Source organism: Trypanosoma conorhini (assembly GCF_003719485.1).
Source record: "Trypanosoma conorhini strain 025E chromosome Unknown Tco_14.4_contig_00307, whole genome shotgun sequence".
NCBI classification, from domain to species: Eukaryota; Euglenozoa; class Kinetoplastea; order Trypanosomatida; family Trypanosomatidae; genus Trypanosoma; species Trypanosoma conorhini.
In genome coordinates this window covers 1-21,883 of record NW_021704396.1, presented here as the reverse complement: position 1 = coordinate 21,883, position 21,883 = coordinate 1, and the positions used below count along the sequence as shown (strand labels likewise).

At 53.0% G+C, this 21,883-nt stretch overlaps 12 protein-coding genes and 2 pseudogenes across 12 annotated transcripts, besides 10 other annotated features; all 14 read right to left on the bottom strand.

Moving 5' to 3' along the window:
- Nucleotide 1: 1 nt before the first annotated feature.
- Tco025E_05353 (hypothetical protein) lies at nucleotides 2–361 on the bottom strand (annotated as a pseudogene).
- A 304-nt stretch (nucleotides 362–665) lies between these two features.
- Nucleotides 666–713: a microsatellite.
- Nucleotides 714–1,203: 490 nt separating this feature from the next.
- Tco025E_05352 (SFT2 domain containing 2) lies at nucleotides 1,204–1,674 on the bottom strand (the record flags this gene model as incomplete). The annotated part of the gene is made up of 1 exon (XM_029372252.1): nucleotides 1,204–1,674. The coding sequence occupies one exon, from the start codon at nucleotides 1,672–1,674 to the stop codon at nucleotides 1,204–1,206; it is 471 nt and encodes a 156-aa protein (XP_029227642.1).
- A 271-nt stretch (nucleotides 1,675–1,945) lies between these two features.
- Nucleotides 1,946–2,458, bottom strand: Tco025E_05351 (uncharacterized protein; the record flags this gene model as incomplete). The annotated part of the gene is made up of 1 exon (XM_029372251.1): nucleotides 1,946–2,458. The coding sequence occupies one exon, from the start codon at nucleotides 2,456–2,458 to the stop codon at nucleotides 1,946–1,948; it is 513 nt and encodes a 170-aa protein (XP_029227641.1).
- Nucleotides 2,459–3,417: 959 nt separating this feature from the next.
- Nucleotides 3,418–3,468: a microsatellite.
- A 563-nt stretch (nucleotides 3,469–4,031) lies between these two features.
- Nucleotides 4,032–6,455, bottom strand: Tco025E_05350 (uncharacterized protein; the record flags this gene model as incomplete). The annotated part of the gene is made up of 1 exon (XM_029372250.1): nucleotides 4,032–6,455. The coding sequence occupies one exon, from the start codon at nucleotides 6,453–6,455 to the stop codon at nucleotides 4,032–4,034; it is 2,424 nt and encodes an 807-aa protein (XP_029227640.1).
- A 312-nt stretch (nucleotides 6,456–6,767) lies between these two features.
- Nucleotides 6,768–6,792: a microsatellite.
- A 225-nt stretch (nucleotides 6,793–7,017) lies between these two features.
- Nucleotides 7,018–7,058: a microsatellite.
- A 188-nt stretch (nucleotides 7,059–7,246) lies between these two features.
- Tco025E_05349 (uncharacterized protein) lies at nucleotides 7,247–8,833 on the bottom strand (the record flags this gene model as incomplete). Its single annotated transcript, XM_029372249.1, has 1 exon — nucleotides 7,247–8,833. One exon carries the CDS (start codon nucleotides 8,831–8,833, stop codon nucleotides 7,247–7,249), a length of 1,587 nt encoding a protein of 528 aa, XP_029227639.1.
- A 25-nt stretch (nucleotides 8,834–8,858) lies between these two features.
- Nucleotides 8,859–8,888: a microsatellite.
- Nucleotides 8,889–9,146: 258 nt separating this feature from the next.
- On the bottom strand, nucleotides 9,147–10,382 carry Tco025E_05348 (uncharacterized protein; the record flags this gene model as incomplete). Its single annotated transcript, XM_029372248.1, has 1 exon — nucleotides 9,147–10,382. One exon carries the CDS (start codon nucleotides 10,380–10,382, stop codon nucleotides 9,147–9,149), a length of 1,236 nt encoding a protein of 411 aa, XP_029227638.1.
- Nucleotides 10,383–11,137: 755 nt separating this feature from the next.
- Nucleotides 11,138–11,164: a microsatellite.
- A 27-nt stretch (nucleotides 11,165–11,191) lies between these two features.
- On the bottom strand, nucleotides 11,192–12,415 carry Tco025E_05347 (uncharacterized protein; the record flags this gene model as incomplete). The annotated part of the gene is made up of 1 exon (XM_029372247.1): nucleotides 11,192–12,415. The coding sequence occupies one exon, from the start codon at nucleotides 12,413–12,415 to the stop codon at nucleotides 11,192–11,194; it is 1,224 nt and encodes a 407-aa protein (XP_029227637.1).
- Nucleotides 12,416–12,609: 194 nt separating this feature from the next.
- Nucleotides 12,610–12,642: a microsatellite.
- A 202-nt stretch (nucleotides 12,643–12,844) lies between these two features.
- On the bottom strand, nucleotides 12,845–13,993 carry Tco025E_05346 (uncharacterized protein; the record flags this gene model as incomplete). The annotated part of the gene is made up of 1 exon (XM_029372246.1): nucleotides 12,845–13,993. The coding sequence occupies one exon, from the start codon at nucleotides 13,991–13,993 to the stop codon at nucleotides 12,845–12,847; it is 1,149 nt and encodes a 382-aa protein (XP_029227636.1).
- Nucleotides 13,994–14,051: 58 nt separating this feature from the next.
- Nucleotides 14,052–14,100: a microsatellite.
- Nucleotides 14,101–14,319: 219 nt separating this feature from the next.
- On the bottom strand, nucleotides 14,320–14,704 carry Tco025E_05345 (hypothetical protein; annotated as a pseudogene).
- Nucleotides 14,705–14,891: 187 nt separating this feature from the next.
- On the bottom strand, nucleotides 14,892–15,539 carry Tco025E_05344 (putative vesicle-associated membrane protein 713; the record flags this gene model as incomplete). Its single annotated transcript, XM_029372245.1, has 1 exon — nucleotides 14,892–15,539. The coding sequence occupies one exon, from the start codon at nucleotides 15,537–15,539 to the stop codon at nucleotides 14,892–14,894; it is 648 nt and encodes a 215-aa protein (XP_029227635.1).
- Nucleotides 15,540–15,631: 92 nt separating this feature from the next.
- Nucleotides 15,632–15,692: a microsatellite.
- A 166-nt stretch (nucleotides 15,693–15,858) lies between these two features.
- Nucleotides 15,859–15,882: a microsatellite.
- Nucleotides 15,883–15,891: 9 nt separating this feature from the next.
- Tco025E_05343 (monooxygenase) lies at nucleotides 15,892–17,262 on the bottom strand (the record flags this gene model as incomplete). The annotated part of the gene is made up of 1 exon (XM_029372244.1): nucleotides 15,892–17,262. One exon carries the CDS (start codon nucleotides 17,260–17,262, stop codon nucleotides 15,892–15,894), a length of 1,371 nt encoding a protein of 456 aa, XP_029227634.1.
- A 220-nt stretch (nucleotides 17,263–17,482) lies between these two features.
- On the bottom strand, nucleotides 17,483–18,049 carry Tco025E_05342 (uncharacterized protein; the record flags this gene model as incomplete). Its single annotated transcript, XM_029372243.1, has 1 exon — nucleotides 17,483–18,049. One exon carries the CDS (start codon nucleotides 18,047–18,049, stop codon nucleotides 17,483–17,485), a length of 567 nt encoding a protein of 188 aa, XP_029227633.1.
- Nucleotides 18,050–18,576: 527 nt separating this feature from the next.
- On the bottom strand, nucleotides 18,577–20,619 carry Tco025E_05341 (uncharacterized protein; the record flags this gene model as incomplete). Its single annotated transcript, XM_029372242.1, has 1 exon — nucleotides 18,577–20,619. One exon carries the CDS (start codon nucleotides 20,617–20,619, stop codon nucleotides 18,577–18,579), a length of 2,043 nt encoding a protein of 680 aa, XP_029227632.1.
- A 428-nt stretch (nucleotides 20,620–21,047) lies between these two features.
- On the bottom strand, nucleotides 21,048–21,883 carry Tco025E_05340 (uncharacterized protein; the record flags this gene model as incomplete). The annotated part of the gene is made up of 1 exon (XM_029372241.1): nucleotides 21,048–21,883. A coding segment is annotated over one exon (836 nt), but the record flags the coding sequence as incomplete, so codon positions are not given.

Sequence of the window (21,883 nt, the reverse complement as noted above, 5' to 3'; positions counted from 1 at the left end):
GCAGTGAGAGTTGCTTCGCCTGCGCAACAGGAAACCAAATTACAGCAGCCCAATGATGAGATGTCAGCTCCACCTCCCTTCGCAGCACCAGCAAGCGGCGGGCACAGGCGGTGGAGGATGCTCGGATGCGTGTGAGACGGCAGTTGCATCCGCATAAATGGCAATCGCAGTCTGTAGTGCCACGGAGAAGCAGTGGGTGCGCATCGTCGTCGTCTTCCTCTTTTCACTTTTTTTTCTTTTTTTTCCCCTTGAAGACGCATGGTGGCCGTGGCACACGCGACAGCACGTCAGCAAGCAAATGCGCTTTTCATTTGCTGCCTCCCTTTTCTCTCGCACTGCCGTCCGACCCACTCCGCTCCATCCCGCTCCTTTTGCGGGGGCTCTTCGAATAAATTTATATTTACAGCCGTTAGAGCGTGCTCGCTGCATATTCGCAGTCCTCTTGCTTTTCAAACCGCGACTACCATTATTCTCTGGCTGCACTCTGTCGCCGTCTTCACTCGCCTAACCCGCACAGCGGTGAGGGGGCTCGCCCCGTGAATGCTGGTCCCAGGCACTACTTGGCGCTGCCCTCAGCACGTCCTCCCATTCTCTGTTTTTCTAGTAAAAAGGCGAAGTGGTGTGTTATTTTTTTTTGTTTAATTCCGCGCAGCTGCAGAAATGCTGCAGAAGCAGTGAGACGCAAGGCAGAGGCGGAGGCGATGGCAGGGCAGCAGAAAAGTCCGCCCACGGCTTCCTCTTTGCCTCTTGTGCAGAGGGCGGCCCACACCGACGACAACCAACAACAAGAACAAACTTGCAGCATTCAACGACTCTTTATTTTCTTCTTGTAATTTTTCTTTTTCGTCTTATTGCTCGTGTTGTTTTGTCCCCCAACGACCAACACCTCCGGTCGTAGCGTTGGCGCGCTGAAAGGGCGATTCCCACCACACGCGCAAAGGCCTTCCGCAACGCATCCACCGCCGACGGTCACACGCCAGTCCGCTTCCCCCGGCTTCCTGACTGCAGCCCACACCACAACTGACTTCGTCGCACAGCCGGCCAGCAGCCAAAGCCGCGGGGTGCGTGTTCGTTAAGGTGTCCGGCGGCTGTCATAAAGGGCGCCCATTTTCAACCCCGGAAGCATAGTCATAAATGCCGACGGATTGAAGCATTTTCTGCTTGCTTGTATTGCCGCCCACGACGTGCGTGCCAGGCAAGATTCTAGTGGTAGGAGATGAGACGACTAAGAAAGCCCGAGACAGCTTCCCGACCATATGGGACATACGAAAGGGAATACCATATCAAGCATGCGTACTGCAGCAAGCCGCAAAGACTACACAGAAAGGCAGACTTGTACACCATGGCCACTATCCAAGTGAGGAGCAAGGAACCAAGATAGAGCATGGAGGCAGTCCGCCGATACTCATCAAACATGTATTGAAGTTGTGCTCGAGGGCCCATGAGAATAAATGTGCTCGCCAAAGACATTACAGACCCCAGAGTTGACAAGACCGAGTATTTCCAGTACGATCCAATGCCCAAGGCGACCCAACCCATAATAGAGGAGAAAAAGCCCAACGCCGTAAAGAGCACATATCCCTGAACCCTTGAGGACCAGGAAAGCCCTTGGAACAATTGCTCCTCACTATCGTTGAGAACGGCATGCTCAACCACCTCCACCGGCAGAGTCATTGGTCAAGGTGCGATCGCAGCGCGAGATTAATTTGTGTTATGAATTGATGCTCGGCCCTTTTGTGGCCAACTTTTTTTTTGTTTATCCTTGAGTTAATTTCTGAGAGATTATTTGCCCCACACCATGAGAATGAGCGGAGAAGGCGTAGCGCGATACAGTGAGAGGGAGAGAGATAATTACAAACACAAACGTGCATGCAACTGTAGAGACAGACGCACTCGAGAAGAAGTTGTTCGCCGACTAGGAAGCTGTTCGGGCGGCGCTGCCCAACTAACGGCGGGCATGCGAGATTGAGGCGGGGCAAAGAGGAAGGTAGGAGGGAGTGCAGAAGAACAAATCCATGTCCACAGGAAAAAAACTGCAGTTTGGTAGAGACGCGAAAAAGAGAAAAGCACCCAGAAGGCTGCGGTGCTCACGCAACCTCACCCCACGGTCTCCAGAAGAGGCAATAAGCAAAAGAGGGAAAGTTGGTCTCCACGTTGCCGTCTGCTTGCCTTGCTGCCGCGGCTGCTGTTTTCTCCACCTTTTGTGTCGCAGAGCGAAGTGTGCCACCGCAGCTAGAACACGAGTTGTGCGTCGGTACCGCAGAAAGGGCAAGGCGAGAACGCCGGCAACGCAACTCAGGCGCATCGATGTCAACGGGTAGAACACGCCCCCAAGTTTACTGTTTGCATCCGCCGCTGCCTGCGCCTCTGGGAAGGGACCGCTGCCGCCAAGTCTCAACTGCCGCAAAGTGACGAGACGACGCCCGACGCAACTGTTCCCGCATCCGTCCGTCCCCATTCGCCCAAATACGAGCCGGAGGGAAGGGGAAAGGGGAAAAACGCCGACAGGAAAAGCCACCAACATTATACCCTTGGATAAACCAATAGCTGATTCAATATAATAAAGGCAAAAGTAAAAAATAAAGAACAAAGTGCTTTTCGTTACCGACGTAGAGAGGAGAAAGTGGCCGTGAGGCGTCACGATCAACCTCAAATTCTTATCTGCTCAAGGCCTGCGGTGTCTTGGCATTTTACACCGCTTCCACGGCGGCAGCAGGGTCGCGCTCTTGGCACCTGCACGTTAGCACATCCAATGAACAGCGTCAGAACTCCACATAGTGTCGCGGCAATAGAAAGCGCCGCAACAGCAAAGACGACCACCTCCCGTCACGAGGCACAGGCGAAAGTAACGCCAAAAAGTCCGGCCTCCGACGCCGCAACACAGCCGGCGAGCCCTTTGGCCATAACTGTTGTGAATCGTGTGTGTCGCCCAAGGCGGGCGAACGGCTTTCCTGGGCAGCGCGGCGCAACCCCTTCACTCAGGCGGGGGTGGTGAGGCTCTGGCCCACCAGCTGCATGGGGACCGGAAAGAAAAAAAGGCAACCCCCCCCCCTCTCCCCCAACGCGGCTATAGTGAGCCAAGCAGCGTGCTGGGGCGGCCGGGGAGCGTCGCACCACGAGGGCACGCCAGCCACCGGCGCCCGCCTCCCCGGTTTTCCGCCACAGCCGTCAACCTTTGCTTCCTCGGCGATGCTCCACCCAAGCCAAAGGGCCCGCGTTTCGATGAGCCTCGGATGATCACTCCCGGAGCAGCAAAACCGCAAAACAAAACAAAGACGGGGAAAGAAGAATTCCGTATTCGGCAAGCCCACGCAAAACCAACAATGACAGGAAAATAAAACAACACACACACACGTGCGCGCGCGAAGAGAGAAAAGAAACAAAAGGCGGCGGAGTAATATTCACAGGGTTGGCCCCACATAAACAAGACAAAAACAAAAACACAAATCAATCAAAAGGAAAACAAAAGGAGTAAATTAACTAACCTTACCATCAGCGCCCCACAGTTCATCTTATATGCGTCTAATATAATCCACAGAGGCGTATATAGCTCCACTTCTTCAGCTTCGCCTCCATATAACGAGGGAGAAAAAAATCAGTAAAGTTATCTATCTCTCTAACACATAATATAGCCGTATAACAAGCATTGTATGCACACCCTCGTCTATGCACAGATGCCTACATAGAATGGAAGGGCATGTAGAAGTGTACGTCCGCACGGAATAAGCGAAAATCTTGAAAGCGTGGGAGAGGAGAACAAGAAGCACAAAAAAGAAACAAAAAAAAAGGAAACTCTGGTATGATGAAGGAATATAACGTGAAGTGAAAAAAAAAGAACAATAGGAAGAGAAACCATTCAACATAAGCAAAGGAGAAACGTCGCCTCTCAGAGAGAGACACATCCCACTGTCACTTCACTAGTGTGAGTAATTGCGTATCTGCAAGTGTGCTTGTTTATTTTCCTTCTTCTTTTTCAGGAAACCACCCAGCCCCCCGCCTTTTTTTTTCTGCTTGTTTTGCACTCTATGCCTCTACTGCGTATCGCCGATCTTCACTGGGTAAATGAGTTCCACCACTTTGTCCCACGTCATTGCGCGTATGCCGTCGAGACCGTCAAGTTCAGTGTGGGTACACAAGACGATGTCTGCAACATGCAAGTCACTCTCCACGGTGGCACCGCCCTCGTCAATAATAAGCTTGGCCGTGTTGTAGTGTCTGGAGGAGACAAAGCCCTCGGTGAATCCGACTCGTTTCTGAGAGAGCGGGAGAACCTCGTGACGAAATCCGTAGGCAGCTTCCTCAAGCCACCGTTGACTGCGCAGCGAATCACGCACGTAGGTTTCTGGTAATATCCAACAACCACGCACCAGAGCCGTGAGTAACTTAATAGTTAACTGGCCGTTTGTAATAAGGTGAGTCAGGTTGGAAGGAACGGGTGTGTTGGACCGACACTCTGCAACGGTGGCATGAGGCAATTGCTTAATTTCGCTTAACAGCTCCGAGGCATCAAATCCACTAATTGTGAAAACCCGCGGTTCCTCCGACCGACTCCTCTTTGTCGGGCACGTTGTCATGGACAGCGGCACGTTAAGCGACGAGGCACTTCGAAGCCGTTTGCCCACACAGTTTTGCCGCTGCGGAGTGGGAGAAGCAGAAGCGTTTCTTATCGAACGACGTAACTCTTCATCAAGACGCTTTTCAAGTAGAATACACCTGTTTGTCGCGGCAGAAAGCTCAATATCAAGATTTTCCACTTTCTTGCACGTGGAAAGATACTTGCCCCTGTATTCCTCCACAAGTTCGTCCGCGTGTTTCTTTTCACGGGACAGTTGCTGCATGGCGCCCCTATCACATCTCGCCTCCTCCAAGTTCGTTCGCAAGTCAGAGATTATGCCTCTGCACTCCACTTCGTGCCGCATTTTCTCTTGCACGGCGGATGCAAGCTCACTCCTCACACGCACAAGTTCCTCCTGAGTGGAGGTGAGCTGTTCCTTTACTTCTCGCAAGTCCCTTGAATAATCGGCATCCGATGTGTCTTGCTGCGCCATCAGCCGTTGTACTCGTTCCTCTGCGTAGTTGAGAGCCTCGTGTGCCGCCTCAGCCTCCTTGGAAGTGGAAATGTGTTCTTGCTCCATTGTCAAAACAGCTTCCTTTGCAGCGGCAAGCTCCTTTTCAAGGTGACTGATGTGCTTCTCGCGTTGGGCGAGGATGGTCGTCACGGTCGACAGCTCCTCAGACGTCCTCGTCAGCTGGCGCCGTAGGGAGGACCGCTCCTCCTCCATGGACAGCCTGCCCCCCTTCGCCTCTCGCAAAAGCGCTTCAGTCTGGAGCTGTTGCTGGCACAGGGCAAGACGATGCTCATCGTGAAGACGCTTGATTTCCTTTTCGTGATCCAACTTTTGCTGCCTTGACTCCTCCTCCGCGGTCTGATGCCGATGACGCAAGGAGGCAAGCTCATCACTGAGGGCGCGGGATTTCTCCTTTTGTGTCTGCAACTCTTCCCGGAGATCCTTTACCATTTCGTCCTTGGAGACGGTGATCTGGCGGACGCGCTCTTCGCTTAGCGTCATGTGAGAGTTTAATGCATCGGCATGTGATTTCTCGGACTCCTCCACAAACTCCGCGTGCATCTTTTCCAGCTCAATGCAGCGTCTGGAATATTCTTCTATTGTGCGCCTGGAGTCCTCATATTTCGCTCGAATATCTTTCAGGTGATCGCGCAAGTCTTCATTTTCATTGTGAAAGCGTGTGCGCTCCTGATCCAGGTGCATGTTTCTTTCCTCTAGTTCCGCTAGCTCCTCGGAAAGCTTGAAGGCCTGCTCCCGCAGAGTTTCGGTGCGGGAGTTACATTCTAGGTCTGTGCGCTCCGTCATCTCCGTGAGACGCTGCGCATGTTCCGCCTTGAGGCTATCAAGCTGTTGTTTTAGAAACTCGGTTTCGTTCTTTCGCTGGTCCATTGTCTCCTTTAATTGTAGCTCAAGCGTATGGCGCCCCTTCACCTCACGCGCCGCCCGGCTGTTCGCCTCATCCAACTCCCCTTTCATAGTATTAACGTAATCTCGCATGGTCTTTAGCTCCTCTCGTGCCTGCGCAAGTTCAAATCGCGCAATCTCCAAGTCCCGTTGGGCGTTTGACCACTTCAGACGTTCGCGGGTCATTTGGCTTACCCGTGCGCGCAAGTCGTCCAGCTCCTGGAACGACGCAAAGGCCGAGTTTGACACAGAAAGGCGCGCAGAGAGACGCTGCGAAGGGCAATGCAGTGGCCGCATGGAACTTATACTGAAGGGCGTCTTGGTCAATTCAACTTCAGGCTCTGCCCCTGCTTTGGACGCCGCCGTCCGTCCGTCCTGTTTGCTGTCAAGCTGCGGATTTGCCCTCTCGCCGGCCTCCGGGATCGGGTCCGATATGTGAATGCTCTTCTGCAGCCACAGGCTGTCGCTGTCGTCGGCGCTCATTGGAGGCTCCGTCAGACCGTCAAGCGTGGCAACAAGTCGGCGCTGTTTCTGCTGCGTGTGCGTGGATGCGTGAGACGCGGGTGACCTCTTCCTTCGGCCTCCCTTGACAAATGAGTTTGTGGAAACAAAGCGGCAGAGACTAACAACAAGGGCGCAGCCGAAGGCCAAGGTCAAAGCCCCCACTCACGACGCAGCCCGCGCAGGACAAAACAAACTTCCCTCACGCTCCCTCCACGCGCCCTGGTCACCGTCGTGCGGGAGGAGGAAGGCGGAGTGGAGCCTAAAAGCGAGGGAAAAGGTAAAAGTGCAGCAAACAACAACAACAACAACAACACAAATGCGGAATGGCCCCACCCCATGCTTCAATCGCGGCGACTACCAGTGGAAGATGCCGTAGAGGACGAACCCAAGGAAAGGGAACAAGTCTCATCGCGCAGACAACCTTTTCATCTGACATCCTCCCCAAACGGGTTCCTAAAAAGCAATCTGAAAAACAACAACAAGAAAGAAAGAAAAAAGCAGAGGGGTTAATGAATGCGGAAAAGGGCGTTTCTGCAGCAGCAAAAAAAACAAAAAAAACAAAAAAAAAACAAACAACAACAACCTTCATGCAGACCCGCACACCCACATCAGAGCCCAGCTCCTGGCAAAATCTGGCTACCAAACGGCATACATGCACGCAGAAAGCTCATGTCCCCCCCCCCTTTTTTTTCTTTTTTTCTTTTCACCTTCTCTTCATCGCTTTAAGGTTGAATGGAATAAAAAACGAAGAAAATGAAACGGGCACCCCCTTACGCAGTTGGATGTAAAAACTGGTCGATCAGTCTAGAGAACAGCCAACGTTGCGACTCCTCCACGGGAGTGGAGGCACCATCCTTGATCAATTCATGCACCTTTGACGCCTGCTCTTCCTCAGTCGCGTGGCTGACAAACGCGGCAGGGACGCAAAAAGTAACACCATATTTGTTTACGGCGGAAGGATCATCCTGCACCTCGTCAATGATGGCCCTCCAAGCCTGCAGATCGCCTTTACGAATAACACGCACATACGGACTTTCAGCCCCTCGTTTCTGCCTCTCCCGCTCCTTTATAAATGCAGGTAAGACTTCATCGGAAGCATCAACGTCAACAAAAAAACTTGTGCGTTCGTCGTACGGCGCAAAGATTCCCTTTGAGAAATGCGTCGGGGAAAATTTGTCCTTCTCTCTCGAAAGGTCTTGCGAGCCCGCACCAGAAACTTCAAGTTTTTTTATGCTTTCCATGCGACGGATTCTGCCGCTTTGAATCCCCGAGTTATCCCCAAGCAGGCGAAGAAACTCTCCCACGTTTGCGGCTGTCACCCTGACGTGAATACCGTTGGGAATGAGTTCCACAAGTCTATCGTTCCGTGGCACACTAAACGTCAGGTTAAGCTGTGCAATCTGTGACCCTGTTATTTGGCCTCTTTTTAGCCCATCTACCTTAGCATAGAAGTCTGCCTCTGACGGACCCAATTCGGCGGAGATTGAGTCACCCGTGTTTGCCTTGGGTATCGATGTATCTGATGCCGCTGGAAAGGTCAAACTACTGGGGCTCATCAGACCTCCATCCACGGCGTGCGGAGAGGCAATTGGCGGCTCTTTTTCCTGCTGTGTCTTGCCCGTCGCAACAGGAACTGAGGCGCTTCGGACTCGCTGAGCTGGTACGGAGGGCAAAGGTTCCCCGTCTGTTTTAGGTCCGTGTGCTTCGCTTGTGCGGGCGTTGCGGTAACGTTGGACGCACTCCAGATACCTGGGGAGGTCCTTGTACTGCACATTGATGGTCGAACCGTTTTCAATGAGGTCTTGTATCGTTCCATCAGGCAACGGGGCAACCCACTTCAGCTCAGCCTTTTCAAAATCACTCCGACTGTAGGTGACAAGCTCGTCAAGAAACCCAAAGAACTCCCTGTTGGACGTTGGGGAAAGCAGAAGATTGGGCTCCTCACGAGTGCGACTGCCTGCTTCCGCCTCCGCCGCTCCCTCTCCCTCAACCCGAATAGACGAGGAAGACTTCTTCTGCTCCACTCGAGATCGTCCCATTGCGCTGTTGCCTGCCTTCTGGGAGTAGTCTCTAAGTGTGTCTATGGCAGCTTGGCCCACATTGATCTCAAATGCCTCACCAAAGGTGGCCAAGCAGACAGCCATCTTCCCCACAACAGCACGGACCTCACCCTGTTCAAAGGGTGACAAGGCGGTCTCGTTGTTGTATGCAAGGTTGGACAACTCCCCCATGCAGGACATCATCTGCATCAATGAATGCAGTGCGACCCTGTTCTTTGGAAGATTACCCACTAGCCCCAAACGTTTTCGGTTCTCGAGAGCAATGTCTTCAAAGGTGGGCGTGTGGGCCGAAGACATCTCCCTCGAGTGCATTTCCCAAGAGTTGTTTTTTTTTTGTTTTTGTTTTTTTTTTCCGGACTTGGCTGACGAGCAAAGAAAAAAAAAAACGAGTGCCAATCCTGCCCCCACAAGAGGCACGCACAGACAAATTAGAAGGAAGTAACAACATTCTCACTGCGTGTCAAACTGTTCCTCCCCAGTCTCAGAGGCGCCGGAGAAAATTACTCGTGAAGGGAAGAGCGTGGTAGGTTCAAAAAGAAAGAAAAATGGAACAACACACACGGACACATAAACAGGTCGAATAAAAGCAAACGCAATTTTTCCAGCTGCCCTACGCGGGTACGGGGCCCCTCACCGACACTTTCCAGTAGCGGTAGACGAAGTCATCCAGCACCTGGGACGTGTCAGAGGAAGTTAGCCGGAGACCGCTCAATCTACAACGTCTGTCTGGCCCCTTCGTCTTGTCCAACGGCGGCACGGGTGACGAGGAAAAAGTGTCCAAGAGAGAAAGAAGCTCGGCAATAAGGGGAGAAACGTTGGCTTGCACATCTTCTGAGCATCGATGATAGGCAGTGGAGCGTGCCACACCCAGCAAATGAAGAATATTTGCATGATTTTTCAGCTCTTCATCGACGTGGGAGATAATGGCGGAATTGTGATGCATCACCGCCTGCATGGTGGTTCCTGAGAAAGACTCACCCCGATGAGGAATACATGTGCACGTCAACTGTATGCAGTACCGGCATGTGTCTGTAAGGGATGAAAGAAGCAAGGCCTCCGACGCGGACTGAGGCAACGTCGCGGCCGAGGCGGCAAACACCTCATTGACGCTCTCCAACAACGCCTCCAGATCCAAGAGCAGAGTCGAGTTCAGCAAGACTGCACGTACCCCACCGTGGCTTTCCACCCAATCCTGCACACATTGGCGGAGGGTAGAGGCCAGCGGTGGGATCTGCAACACTGGAAAGACCGAAACATGCTGGAAGGTCTGTTCAAATTCCAAAAAAGGCGCCATGGAAACAAAACCACAGTGGCTCTTGCCCGTGTGCTCGCTCTGGAAAAAAAACTCAAGTGGGAGATCTCTCGCTACTTTGCGCGCTATCGGCTGCGGTGCATTGCTGCGTGCCCCCCAAGCCGAAAGGCCGCGCAAGATAGCACCTGCCTCATACCAGCGAGGAACATCGTCGCTCAAAATTCGCTCAAGCACCGACACTACCTCCTCCAGCTCCGTTGGGCTGAGGGCTGACGTCATGCCGCTTCCACTAGAGCCCGGCACCGCCGAAGCCCCAATGGAAAGCCTCGGCAGTGGAGCAGCGGCATGCCCCTCCTCACGCGGCATCCCTGCACCCGCCGCATCATCCGCTTTCACTGGCGCCTCGCCAACCCAATCACTCAGCGACGGCGTCGTAACCGGCGGGGAAGCAAACAGTTCGTCCAACAGGTCCATCGTCCTCACTTGAGTTGGCGCCTGCGACGGGGGACACGAATCCGTTGGGGTGCCGTTACAGTCCCCGCCTGCTGCCGCACCAGGCCTACGCTCGTCTGCAGACACAGGGCAGCTCCGCATTACAGCCCTAAGAGGGACCAAACGAAAAGCAATAGCAAACCAAAAGTTAGCATTCCCCAGACAGAAATACGCAACCGCGCACACGCAAACGCGCAACAAAAAAAGCCACCACAACAACAGGATACACAAAAGCAACGGGAGCAATGCAGAGTAAAAACACATTTTAAGAACTAGTTCCTCCTACAGAAAACTTATAAATGCAGGGAGGTGCTCCCCCAGCACCACCGCACTGGACAACACCGCACCCAGCTGAGCAAGCAACAAGAACGAAACGCCTCAGCACGTAGACCGCAGAAATCAAAGATCAAATTCCGGTGCGCCGTCGAGCCGCAACGGCAATTCGCGGTGCGGCCGCGCTTCGATAGCTGCTGGCAGAAGACGCACCTTGAAAGATAATGCCATGAACGTTGCCCACCACGTGTTTCCCGCGTGTACTCAAAAACTCCAGCGGCTGCGTCAGTCCTGCCGTTGCGCTTTGGAGTTTGCTCAAATCAATCGTCTGACCGTCGCCCATCTCCGCCGCTTCACTGTATGCAGAAACGTCTAGGACGAAGGACTGGCACGCGCTAAAAGCACAGAAAAGGCAAAAAAAGAAAAGCGGACAAGAAAAAGAAGAAACGTCTGGGAAACACACAGAAAAAGTACCGCCAGTATTAATAATATTACTTCTCTGTAACTATGGGCCGTGATGGGGGATCCCTTTTTTTGTTCGTTACGTCGACACCACTCATGTTTCAAATTCGATAGGCGACAGCCAACAACAACAACAATAAGAAGAATAAGGGGATCGGAGAAAGCGAGTGCGGCGATCACCGAATCTCGGCAAAGGGGTCCCACACACGTTCGGCGGATCCACGTGAACGGTCCACGCGCAGCACCACCATAAATGTGTCAAGAATCGCCTTGATGTTCTTCACGAGAAACACGCTTAGCATCTGCTGGTCTCGCCACCAGAGCTGCGTTCGTACCGCCAACAAGGGAGCATCGCACACAAGAATAAGAAGCAGCATGTATTGAAGAATACGACGCTTGTGGCTTCCACCTACATCAGTGCTGCTCCACTGATTGGTGGCATCGCGCAACCTCTTCGGCAAACACGCAAGCTCTGCCTGCTCAACCCCATCACGTGCATAAAATAAGTGAACCACACCAACGTTGTTCCCGACAAACGCAATGCTGACAATGATAAAAATAAGCACCCTAAACGGTTTCGACAGTGTTGGAAGAGAACTTTCTGGTGCAGAGGGAAAAACAACAGAGCCGTACACAGTGAAAATGTCAAGGGAATTTAGCAAGTGAAGGAGAAAAAGGTTGAAGTTATTGTTGAAGTTTTCCACAATACTGTTCTCCGCCACAGACGTGTCATCCGGCCCTGACCGCTCACGCGCCGCGGTAGCGTACAACGGAAGTTGAACAATAGAAACCGTTAAGACGAGCATCGCAAAGAGACCACTGGAGCTGAGCCTCCGCGGCTTCGGCTCCTCCTCCGCACGGGGGGTAAACGTCACACCCCACAAAGCGGCTGTTTTCCCCACAAACAGCAGAACACTCAAAACAGTCTGGACGTAAAGGCCCCGGTAGCGCATAAATATATATGTTGCAAAAACACACACGTCCGCAACCACAACGGCGGCCGCGGCAGCACCAACAAAGTGAAAAAAAAACGCGTCGCACAAGATCTGTTGAGCCACAAAGGAAATCAAGGTCAGCCCAATGACGGCGAGGGTACCAAAATGGGGGGTGGATGGACAGCGTGAGAGGCCTAACGTCAATGCCGCAAAAACTACAACACAAAACACACACGGGAGCGTAAAACATATCCCGAGGACAGTCATGACCTCCCCAAGTCCGTCGTTCATAAGTATGGAGTCATGGCTCACAATCTCAGAAATGCCAAAGGAGACACACGCAAAGGATCCTCCTGCAACCACGGAGAAAACAACAAAGGTAAGAAAGTACACACGCCGCTGGGCAACTTTGCGCTCTACCTCCAAGGCCTCGCTTGTAGCGAGTGTATCCAGTTCTCGGTGCATTACCTTCCTTCCCACGAGGAAATTCCTTGAAAGATAACAATGCACAAATCCATAGAAAAAGGAAGAAAAAAAAGGCACGAAAACCTCCCAATATATGCGTACGTGCAGGTTTCAACCCATACATGTGTGCGGTCATGCACACGCACATAGACACAGGCGGAGGTATTTGTATCTGATAAAGCCCAATAGTACGCAAATAGAAAAAAAATGAATAAATAAAATAAATAGCTGATAGTAACACTCTAGAATCGGACCAATAAATATAAAAGGAAGTATTTATGGTTCCATCTTAGGAGACTATGTTTTTTCTTTTTTTTCCTGCTTACTTTTCCTTCAGGTAATTGTCGCCCCTCATACCGTCTACGTAATTGAGCGCCATTGCAAAATAAAGCCATACGCCCGCCGTAGAAGACACAGCGTCTCACGGTCTTACCGTGGAATGTCTCCTTTCTGTCGCACCTCTATGGGGTAGCTCTGCACGGAAGGGTAATCGTACAACACCTTGTGGTCCTCTAACTTGCATTTCCCGCTCCACAAATCCACACTCTTTGGGTCAATTCCTTTCTCCGCCGCAAGTTCATTTTTAAGCTCCCACACGTGTTTCATGGGGTCCACCATCTTCCTGTACGCGTTAGGATACGGATCATGGGCGAGTCCAGACTCACTCGTATTAGCCTGCTGCTGCTGCTGCTGCTGGTAATATTGCTGTGGTTGTTGTTGGTACGGTCGATGCTCTGGCATGCGAGGCTGGTTTGTGTTTGCTTCTGCAGCCTGCGGTGTCGAAGTTGGCGTGCCTGGATGGATGCCAGGTGAAAGCTTTCCAGCCAGCACATCCCTGTACCGCTGCCGCAACGTTCGTGCGTCGAGGCAGTCGGAAAAGTTTACCCCCCGTTCGTATAGATCCTTTGTGATGTCGGTGATCTTCATGGTGTCGGCAGGGCTTTCGTTGGGCTCCACTTCCACCTCAATGGTCTCCACCTCAATCTCTTCCACTACCACCTCCTCCGCCGACTTCCTTGCGGTGTCCTGCACCCGCTCGGCCTCAACGCGCTCAGGAGGCCGCTTGTCGTTCCCTAGTGCCTTCGCGAGAGGAGGTGGCTCCACGATAAATTCATCATCCTCCGTTTCAGCTCCCTTCACCTCCGCCGCAGCAGCAGAAGCAGATCCAGCTTCCTCAGCCGACTTGGGGGGTGACGCAAAGGAGGCGTCCTTTGGTGGGGCCTCGGTGCCCCACATTAGCTTAAGCAGCGCGTCGGCCTCAGCCTGGATGGAACGCGCCTCGTCCTGCAGGTTTGACAGACGTGCCGTGTACGCCTTCATGGAGGCCGACAGCGTTGTGCATTTCCCCTTGAACTGGTCATCCTCAACGTTGGCACGTTTTAGGCCATCCTGCACCGCCCGCATGGCGGCCCGCGAAGCATCGCTCATGTCCGCTAAATCCAACCCTTGTCCTTTGCACTCCTCCTTCAATGCAGACAGCTGCTTAGTCAGAGCATCGCGCGCATCGCTGGTCATGGAAAGAAAACGCACATCAATGGCTCTCACACCGCCAGAGAGACATAGTCGACGAAACATCATGAAACTCTCGTCCCCTACGTATGTCTCTTTGCTCACACCACAGCTGTCCTTTTCCAGCTATATACAAGTCTAGGTATATTGATATTTATATAGATATATAAATATATGTGAGTGTATGCGTATTATACTTTATCGCCTGAGTAAATTCCGTGTGGACAACAAAGCGGAGGGAGACAGAAAAACAACAGCTAGAAACAGCAACTAGGAGGAAAGAAAATACACACGATACTTTTCAACGGAGCACCATCGACATCGCCCAGGTGAGACGCATATTCATCCCAGAGCTTTATAGCACATGCACGGCTTCCACACGACGCTTAAACGGAGAGAGGGCACGGCTGGCTTCCTTTTGTTCCATGCCGACTCGTAAAGGCCTTTCGCTCCGCTTCAGTGCAGATGATGCGCAGCGTCAGTGAGCACGTGGGGCATTGGGCGACGTCGGCGCCAGCGGCAAAGTCCTCGAGGGAAAGCTCAAATAGGTCGCCACACGGGCACGGGTATCGCAGCATCTCTCCCTCCACGTGCATCTCACTCAGCGCCACCTCCTCGTAGTGAAAAGTGTCCATCACCCACCAGAGCGCCGCGTCCCGGGGACGACGGTGCGCAGCCGCTCGCAAAAACGCACAACAGACTGCGGCAAACCCACAAGTGAAGAAGAGAGAAAAATAAAAGTAAAAGTGGAAATGAGGAGGCGGTAGCAGAGAAGCCCAAATTTCCGTCCAGGGTGCTCCCCATTTCTCCTCGCGCGCCAAGAGCAGCAAGAAAAGGGCTCAGCGATCCTGACGAAGACAGACAGAGAGAGCAAGGAAGAAAAACCAAAAAAAAAAAAGGGTAAATAAAGAACTATGGGCGCCATCAAAGACGTGGACAGACAGTTCCATTAGCTCCAAAGTTGGTTTCAATGGCCGCGGCAGCGATCAAAGTTGACCCCGTCCCTGGAGCATATCATAAGCACAAGCATAAAGAGCAAAACTATAACAACGAGAGCAACGGCGACACCGATAGCAATCCGCCGGCAGAGAGACTGGCGCTCCAGACTCCTTGCATTCTGTCGGAATGCCGATGATTCGCCCTCAAGCGCGGAGGACTGCAATAACAGCGCATCAAGTCTGTCCTCGCGGGACAATAATTTATCCACATTCGCGATCATGGTCCCCTTGACGGTTTCGATTTTTGAAGAAAGATCACGTATTTTTGTGCTCTGTGCGTCGTTAAACAACTCCACCTCCTTCCTCAACTCGGCAGCCATACTAGCAGGGTTGCCACACTGTGAGCTGCAGTGTCGCCGAGCAGCCTCTAGAAACCTGAATGAAGTTACGCGGCTGCAGGATTCCTCAGTGACGCACATGTACACGGTCCCGTCCCTGTGCGGCAATATGTCGTACGAGTAGCCGTTGTACGTGACGCACCTCCGCTCCACAAGTGGCCTCTTGATGCTGGCGAGCACCTTCTTGGCGCTCGCCGCGTGCACGCTCGGGACAGCCTGAGCCTCGGCTAAGGGAACCCCCTCCGCGGACTCCACAAGGGCATAAAGAATCGTCACCATACTAGCCACCCATAAAGGCGAGGACACCTAAAACGGAAAAAAAAACCAGCCGTAAAGCAAGACACAAGAAACCCGCAGAAGTCGCAAGCAGAAAAAATGGAAGCAAACACGTAAATCAAAAAAAAAGAAAAAACAGCAACAACAACAACAACATGTATGGGGGAGGGTAGAGAGGAGAAGGACTTCAAGTGGGTCCATTGCCGTCAGCAACTCTCATGTTCTGCGCCGCACAGCATCTCAAACGTTCCAATACGTAAGGCCACAAATGCGGAAAGTGGAGAAGTAACACATCAACAACAGGTGAAATCCCTTTTCATCGCAACAACAACGACAACAACAAAAAAAGCACCCTTCAGCTTCGAAACGCCGTCTCTAGCTTTATTTTGGGATCCACCTCCAGCTGCTGCGAGCCATACCTCCAGTTCGACAGCCACCGCTGAAACCACATGAGCGCCACGGAAGGCGTCACCCTCAACATCGCATCCCGCACACTCGCATGTGTCATGGCCGTGAAGCGGCGGGCTCGACGCGACTGGCGAATATAACGCTCTGCCCGTTCACGCCGCAGAGTTTCAAACTGCTTAAAGACGTACTCAAATCCCGTGTCGCTGTACAAAGGAACATCAAGCAACGACGCCGCCAACAGCGCAGCATCCTCCACGCACAAAGAAGCATCTTGCGCCAGGAAGGAGGGCAATGAACCATGCGCAGCTTCTCCTATTAGCACCGCGCGCTTGTTAAACCATCGCGGCATAACAGGAACCTCCACGAGTTCAATGGGGACAGCCACCTCCGCCCGACGCAAAAGACCACTGACGTCATCACCAAAGACAGCAAATTCGCGGTGTAGCAAGGCACGATAGACATCCCGCACCGCCATGGCATCCATGTCATTATCAATATCCACAACCTCCATGGGTGGATCGTAAAGCGTAGCTGAAAAGGCAAATTGAAGTTTTCCGTCGCAGTGCAGTGGCACACATGAGAGTGCACGACGCCTGCCCCAGAGCTCGACGGGATACTCACTTGTTGGACAAACACGATGTCCAAGGTCAACAAACCCGTCCACCTGGGTCATTCCTAGCGAGCGACAGCAGGTACCGATGTATTCGTTCGGGTATAGTAGCCTTCGAATCGTGCTGTGTGCACCATCTGCCCCCACCACCACATCACCCCACTCGGTTTGCCCGTTCTCCAAAACAACGTGTACCCCGCCCTTGACACCTTCGTGCGGCAGAAGATCCACCGCCCGGCTATTGAAACGCACATCCTCGACATGATATCGAAGGATTCGGCGAAGGTAATCAGCGGAGAAGGTTGCACGAAGCGAAACGCTGCCAAGCTCTTGTTTCGTCTTCTCCGCAATGCGTTGTGAGACGATAGACTCACTGTTAGCGGCCGGTGCCGTGCTGAGAGGTATCGTGTCCCCCTCTCCCAGAGCCCTAAGCTGCACAGTCCGGTTGCGTACTCGGAGTAGCCAACGCAGGCGTTCGTCCAGGATCCCAAAGTAGTCGTCGGAAACGGCATCCCCTCCATTTAGCACGTGATCCATTCCAAACGCCTTGTAGCAACTCAACGCATTTGCAAATAATGTAAAAGGCGGCTGATACGTTGCCCGCAAAAAAGGTGCCTGCTCTAGCACGACACAATCAACGTTCAAACGGCGCAGAAAGGCCGCAAACGACAGACCCGAGAGACCAGCGCCTACGATAACTACTCTCATGGATATGTAAGTAATGCGTGTATATCTGGAAGTATACTTTTCTGGTTATCAAACTGAAAACAAATATACAAGGAAGTAGCAACGGCACAACTTTTATGCAATGACACTTACACATGTAAAGAAAACATCAGTACAACGCAAACACAATTGCACTGCAGGAGAATTCCCCCCCCCCCCTTAAAAAAAATGCAGGGGAATTCAACCCTCTCCCTCTATCTATTCATACCCCTTCCTGTAGACAAGTAAGCCATGTGTCCTCCTCAATACAACAATAACTCTCCCACTCACTTTTCAAGTCGCCTTCCACAGACACGGCGGCGTCAAACGAACTTCCCATATGCAACCACACCCGCGCTCCTGCAGGAATAGGCTCGAGGGCAACACAGGGCCCTTTGACACCAAGTCCAATTGATACTGACTCAATAGAGGCAGTTGCGTCCTCCTTCAGAGGAACTTTAGCCGCCCTTCGGGAAAAGGGAAGAAAACATCTGAGCCATGACATCCTTGAGCGTGGCCGAGAATTCAGTTCCACGCTGCCATACTGCATAGCAATAAGTAACCATGCGGCGGATAATGGTGTCAGCGGTGTAGAGCCCCTTAGCTTCTCATAGCTCCTCACCAAAAGGGCAGACAACGAGAGCACAACGGGGGCCGCGTATGACGGAATGTGTACGGGCTCATTCAGCACGTTTGCAAATGTGGGCAAGGCCCTCACCATCGCGAGCGCATAAGCGAGTCCGCTGAACTCTGCGGCCCACATCTCCACATCTTCGTCTGAGAAGGTCATGGCGTTCCACACCTTGGCGGCCACCTTATTCCATTTACGGTCTGCCGTCAGGATCAAGAACCTTTCTTCACAGTGAGACACAAAAAAGAAAAAAATATACTATGATCATAAGATCTCCCCCTTTTCCACCTGTCGTGAGGTTTTCCATGGCGCGCGTTCACCCCTGCCCTCAACAAGCGGCGGTAGTGTTCGTCCATCGCTCGTTTTTATGAAGCCGGGCGGGGGCATGCAGCCGAAAGTGATGGATCCCATTTCAAAGAACCGACAGCGTCAACCACCTTCTATGTTTGTGTGTGTGTGTAGAGGAAGGGAGGGAATAAAAAAAGACAAATAAGTGGTGTGCAATGGACAGTATACTACACAGGAGAAAGCAGCAGCCTGTAGTAACAATAACCACAGCAATAAGGCTCCCCCAATAAGGAAAAGAAAGAAACGTTTAGAAAAGGAACAAGCCACAACTCATAGAGAGCATCTGTGTAAAGAAAAGCGTGCCCTACTATGGCATGTAGCAGATGACCTGCCAATTATCATTCTTCCCACAGACCGCTGTTGTAGAAGGAAGGCTCCAAATTAGCAGGTGAGTCCGGTGTGTCTTCTTCTTCTAAGAGAGGGTTCTCCTGCGAAGACGCTTCTGCGCCTGCTTCATCCGCACCCTCGCCTCTCTCGTCTACTTCACGGTCCTCGTCTCCCTGCAACGGCGTCGCCTCCCTCGCCACATCTGTCGCCGCTGCCTCGGCGTTCTCTTTCGCCTCCAGAGTGGACGCCCTACCCCCGGGTTCTTTATACTGTTCCTCGTCAGCGTGCCGGCTTTCCTGCCGCTCGCCTCGCTTCACCACCGAGCCCTCTAACACCTTCTTCGCCAATACAATACTTCTTGCTACGGCATTCCTCTCAGCCCCCGAGGCTTCGGGCATTGGCAGCGTCAGCTGTTCCTCCGCACACCCGAGACGCGCAAGCGAAACAGTGTTTTCCTTCAGCTCGAGCAGCTCCCACCCGAAAAGCCGACACAAGAGGGCGCACCTGTCAAACGCCTCCTGGGAGACGCGACCCTCCACGTCGCGCAACAAGGAAGTAAAGAACGTACTCTGCTGGGGCGGGCTCATCGCCTGAACGGCGGATTCGTAGCGCCTCCTCCACTCCTCCGTTTCTCTTCGTTGCGTGTTCAGTTCCTCGCGTAACGCCATGAGCTCTTCATCTTTTTCGGACTGGCGATCAAGGAGGACGCGGAAACTATCTTCGGAGGTGCGTTGCCTTTTTTCTCCCCTGCACGCAGTGGAGGTGGTAGCGACCGTGGGGTCAACCTCCGCCGCACGCCGTCGGTACTCATCACGAAGCAAGTTAATCTGACGGCCGAGCTGTGCCAACTTTTCGACATCCGCCGCCAAACCGACCACGGCGTCTCCGCCCTGGTAGAAGCGACGGCAAGATTCGAGGTCAAGAGCACGCTTGCGCCTTTCGATTGTCTCCAGCTGTTGCTCAAAGCAGCACTGCTGGGTAGCAAGGTAGGCCATGGTGCTTTCCACGTCTCGCAATGCGGCTTCTCTCTTGGCACCGCGCAAAGACAGTAGTTCACTGTAGAGCGGCATCACACTATCAACCCCTTCCTTCGCGAAAACTACACGTACCTCTGCCAGCTGTTCTTGCATGCTTCGAAGCTCATGCTCAAGTTCTTGTATGCGCTCCGTCTCAGCCTGCGGAGGAGGTGAGAAAGAAGGTGCCTGTTGTAAGGAAGGAGGAGGCACCGTTGGCATAGCTGCCGGCACCATTGGAATTGAACCTGTCGCCTTTGCCGCATCCACGGCTGTCGACACAGCCTCGGTCTGCTTGGTTATGTCTTCAAGAAGACTATCGGTTTTTGCCATTGAAAGCCGCAGCTCCGTTAGCCAATCAGGTTCGGCGCCCACATCCTCCACGACAACTCCTGACGGGGGCTCCTTCACTCGCATTGGCGTCGTTTGCCGCATTGTCAGTTCACGAAGAGCGTCCACCGCTCCTTGGGCGACCCTTATAACCCTCTCGGCACAACCTCGTTGAACATCCTGAGAGCTCTTTTGCAGCATATGGTAGGCAAACTCATCACCGGCGACAGTGTGCATAAGGCCCATGATGCCACTCTGCAGCAGGCTGCTCACAGTTTCCTCCACCTGCTGCTCCGTGTTTGTGCCGATTGTACACATTACCCGCGCTGACGCTGCCGCTGGCTGGCCGCCGCGCCCTCCATTGGACGACTTCGAGGAGGTGAAGGAAGAAGAGCGCACCAGACCCTCAGGCTGAGAGGCTGCGGACCCCGCCGTTTGCGACGCCGCCGAGTCCTCCATGACGTAAACGTCACTACTGTGACTAGACATTTTCTGCGTTCTTGACCCAAACTCCACAAGGGCGGGGCCGTAAAGAGAAAAAGTGGGGGAGGGGGGGACGCAAAATGAAAGCGGCGTGGGTATGGCGTTAGAGAGCAAGAGCTCCTTAAAACAACAAGAAATAAACACCACAAGTCGATCCGTCAGCGGATGATGCCTCATTGCACCCACAAAGACGACCGTGGTGTGAGCGCCAGCACGGGTTGCTTGCATTGCGCCGGAGGCCCAACCAAACGGTCCTCTCTGCGATGAGGTGCTGCGTGGAGGGCGGTGCTGCCTCGCTGGGATGCATAAATGATACGAAAGAGGGGTATTGGACAGTGCCACGACAGGCGGCAGAGCGGAGTGGCGGAGCGGAAAAGGTGTTCCCAGTTAAATCTGTTTCCGAACACCGAGGGACAGAGAGACACACAGTGAGAGGGCGGAAAAGGAAAAGAAGAGACACCGCCCCACGTTGGGTAAACAGCAGAAAATAAATGGCACAAACATAACCCGAGCAGTGAGCACGATCGCGGGGCCCACAAGTACACAAGCAAAAACGGGGTGGAAGACAAATTGTATTCACAAGAACGCCATGAAACAGAGCAAACAGCAAGAACGAAATACAAAATAAAGGCACTTTATTTTCTCTACAGCGCCCTCTAACGCTTGGATTTTCTGGGCTTGACGGCATCGCCGTCAGCGCTCATAACCTCGACAGCGACGGCAACTCGCCCCGCTTCCGGGTCTTCTGGACTTCTCGGGCGCGTGCCGTGCCTCATGCGCCAAAAAACGCGCAAAAATCGCCTGGCGTTCAGAAGCAATTGCGTGTCTTTGACAAAGTGCCATTTGCATAAGAAGCACATAAAACTTAACAAAACAGCTACAGACAAAAAAGCAAAGAATACACAGGCGCGCCCATTCAGAAGTTTACTCCATCCCGAGGAAAAAGAAATCGCCAAAGGCGCATTGTGTCCTCCTCTTCTTCCTGCGTCGCACCTAGCGTGGGCGTGGGCGTCAAACTTTGCAGTCAGCTGAAAGCCACCTCTACCTCCATCGAGGACCAGTTTGATGTGATCATCCCTGGCATTGGGGTCGCCTTCCTTCTCGGCAAAGGTCGCTGCGTCAAAAGTGGCTACATCCTCGTCGGGGCCCAATGCGTTGAGTTTTCCCTCCGCACTGTTGAGGGCGCCTTCCTTTTCGCCACGCGCCTCGGATCCGCCAGGGCCCCCGGCGTCGGCTCCCAAACCGACAGGCGGGCCGTCGGGTTCTTGGGGTTCGCTAGACCTGCCGGGTTCCGCCGCCAACGCAGTGGCAGCAAAAGCCACAACGAACAGAAGCGAACGCAACAGAGGCCACATCGCGGAGGACGCTGAAGAATCCCTTTGCTTTGGGCAACGCCACGAGGCACGGAAAGGCAAAGAACAGCTGCAGATTGCCAGCAGCGCCAAGAGCAGCAGGGACGTCAAAAACATAAGTGGAGCAACGGCAACGGGGT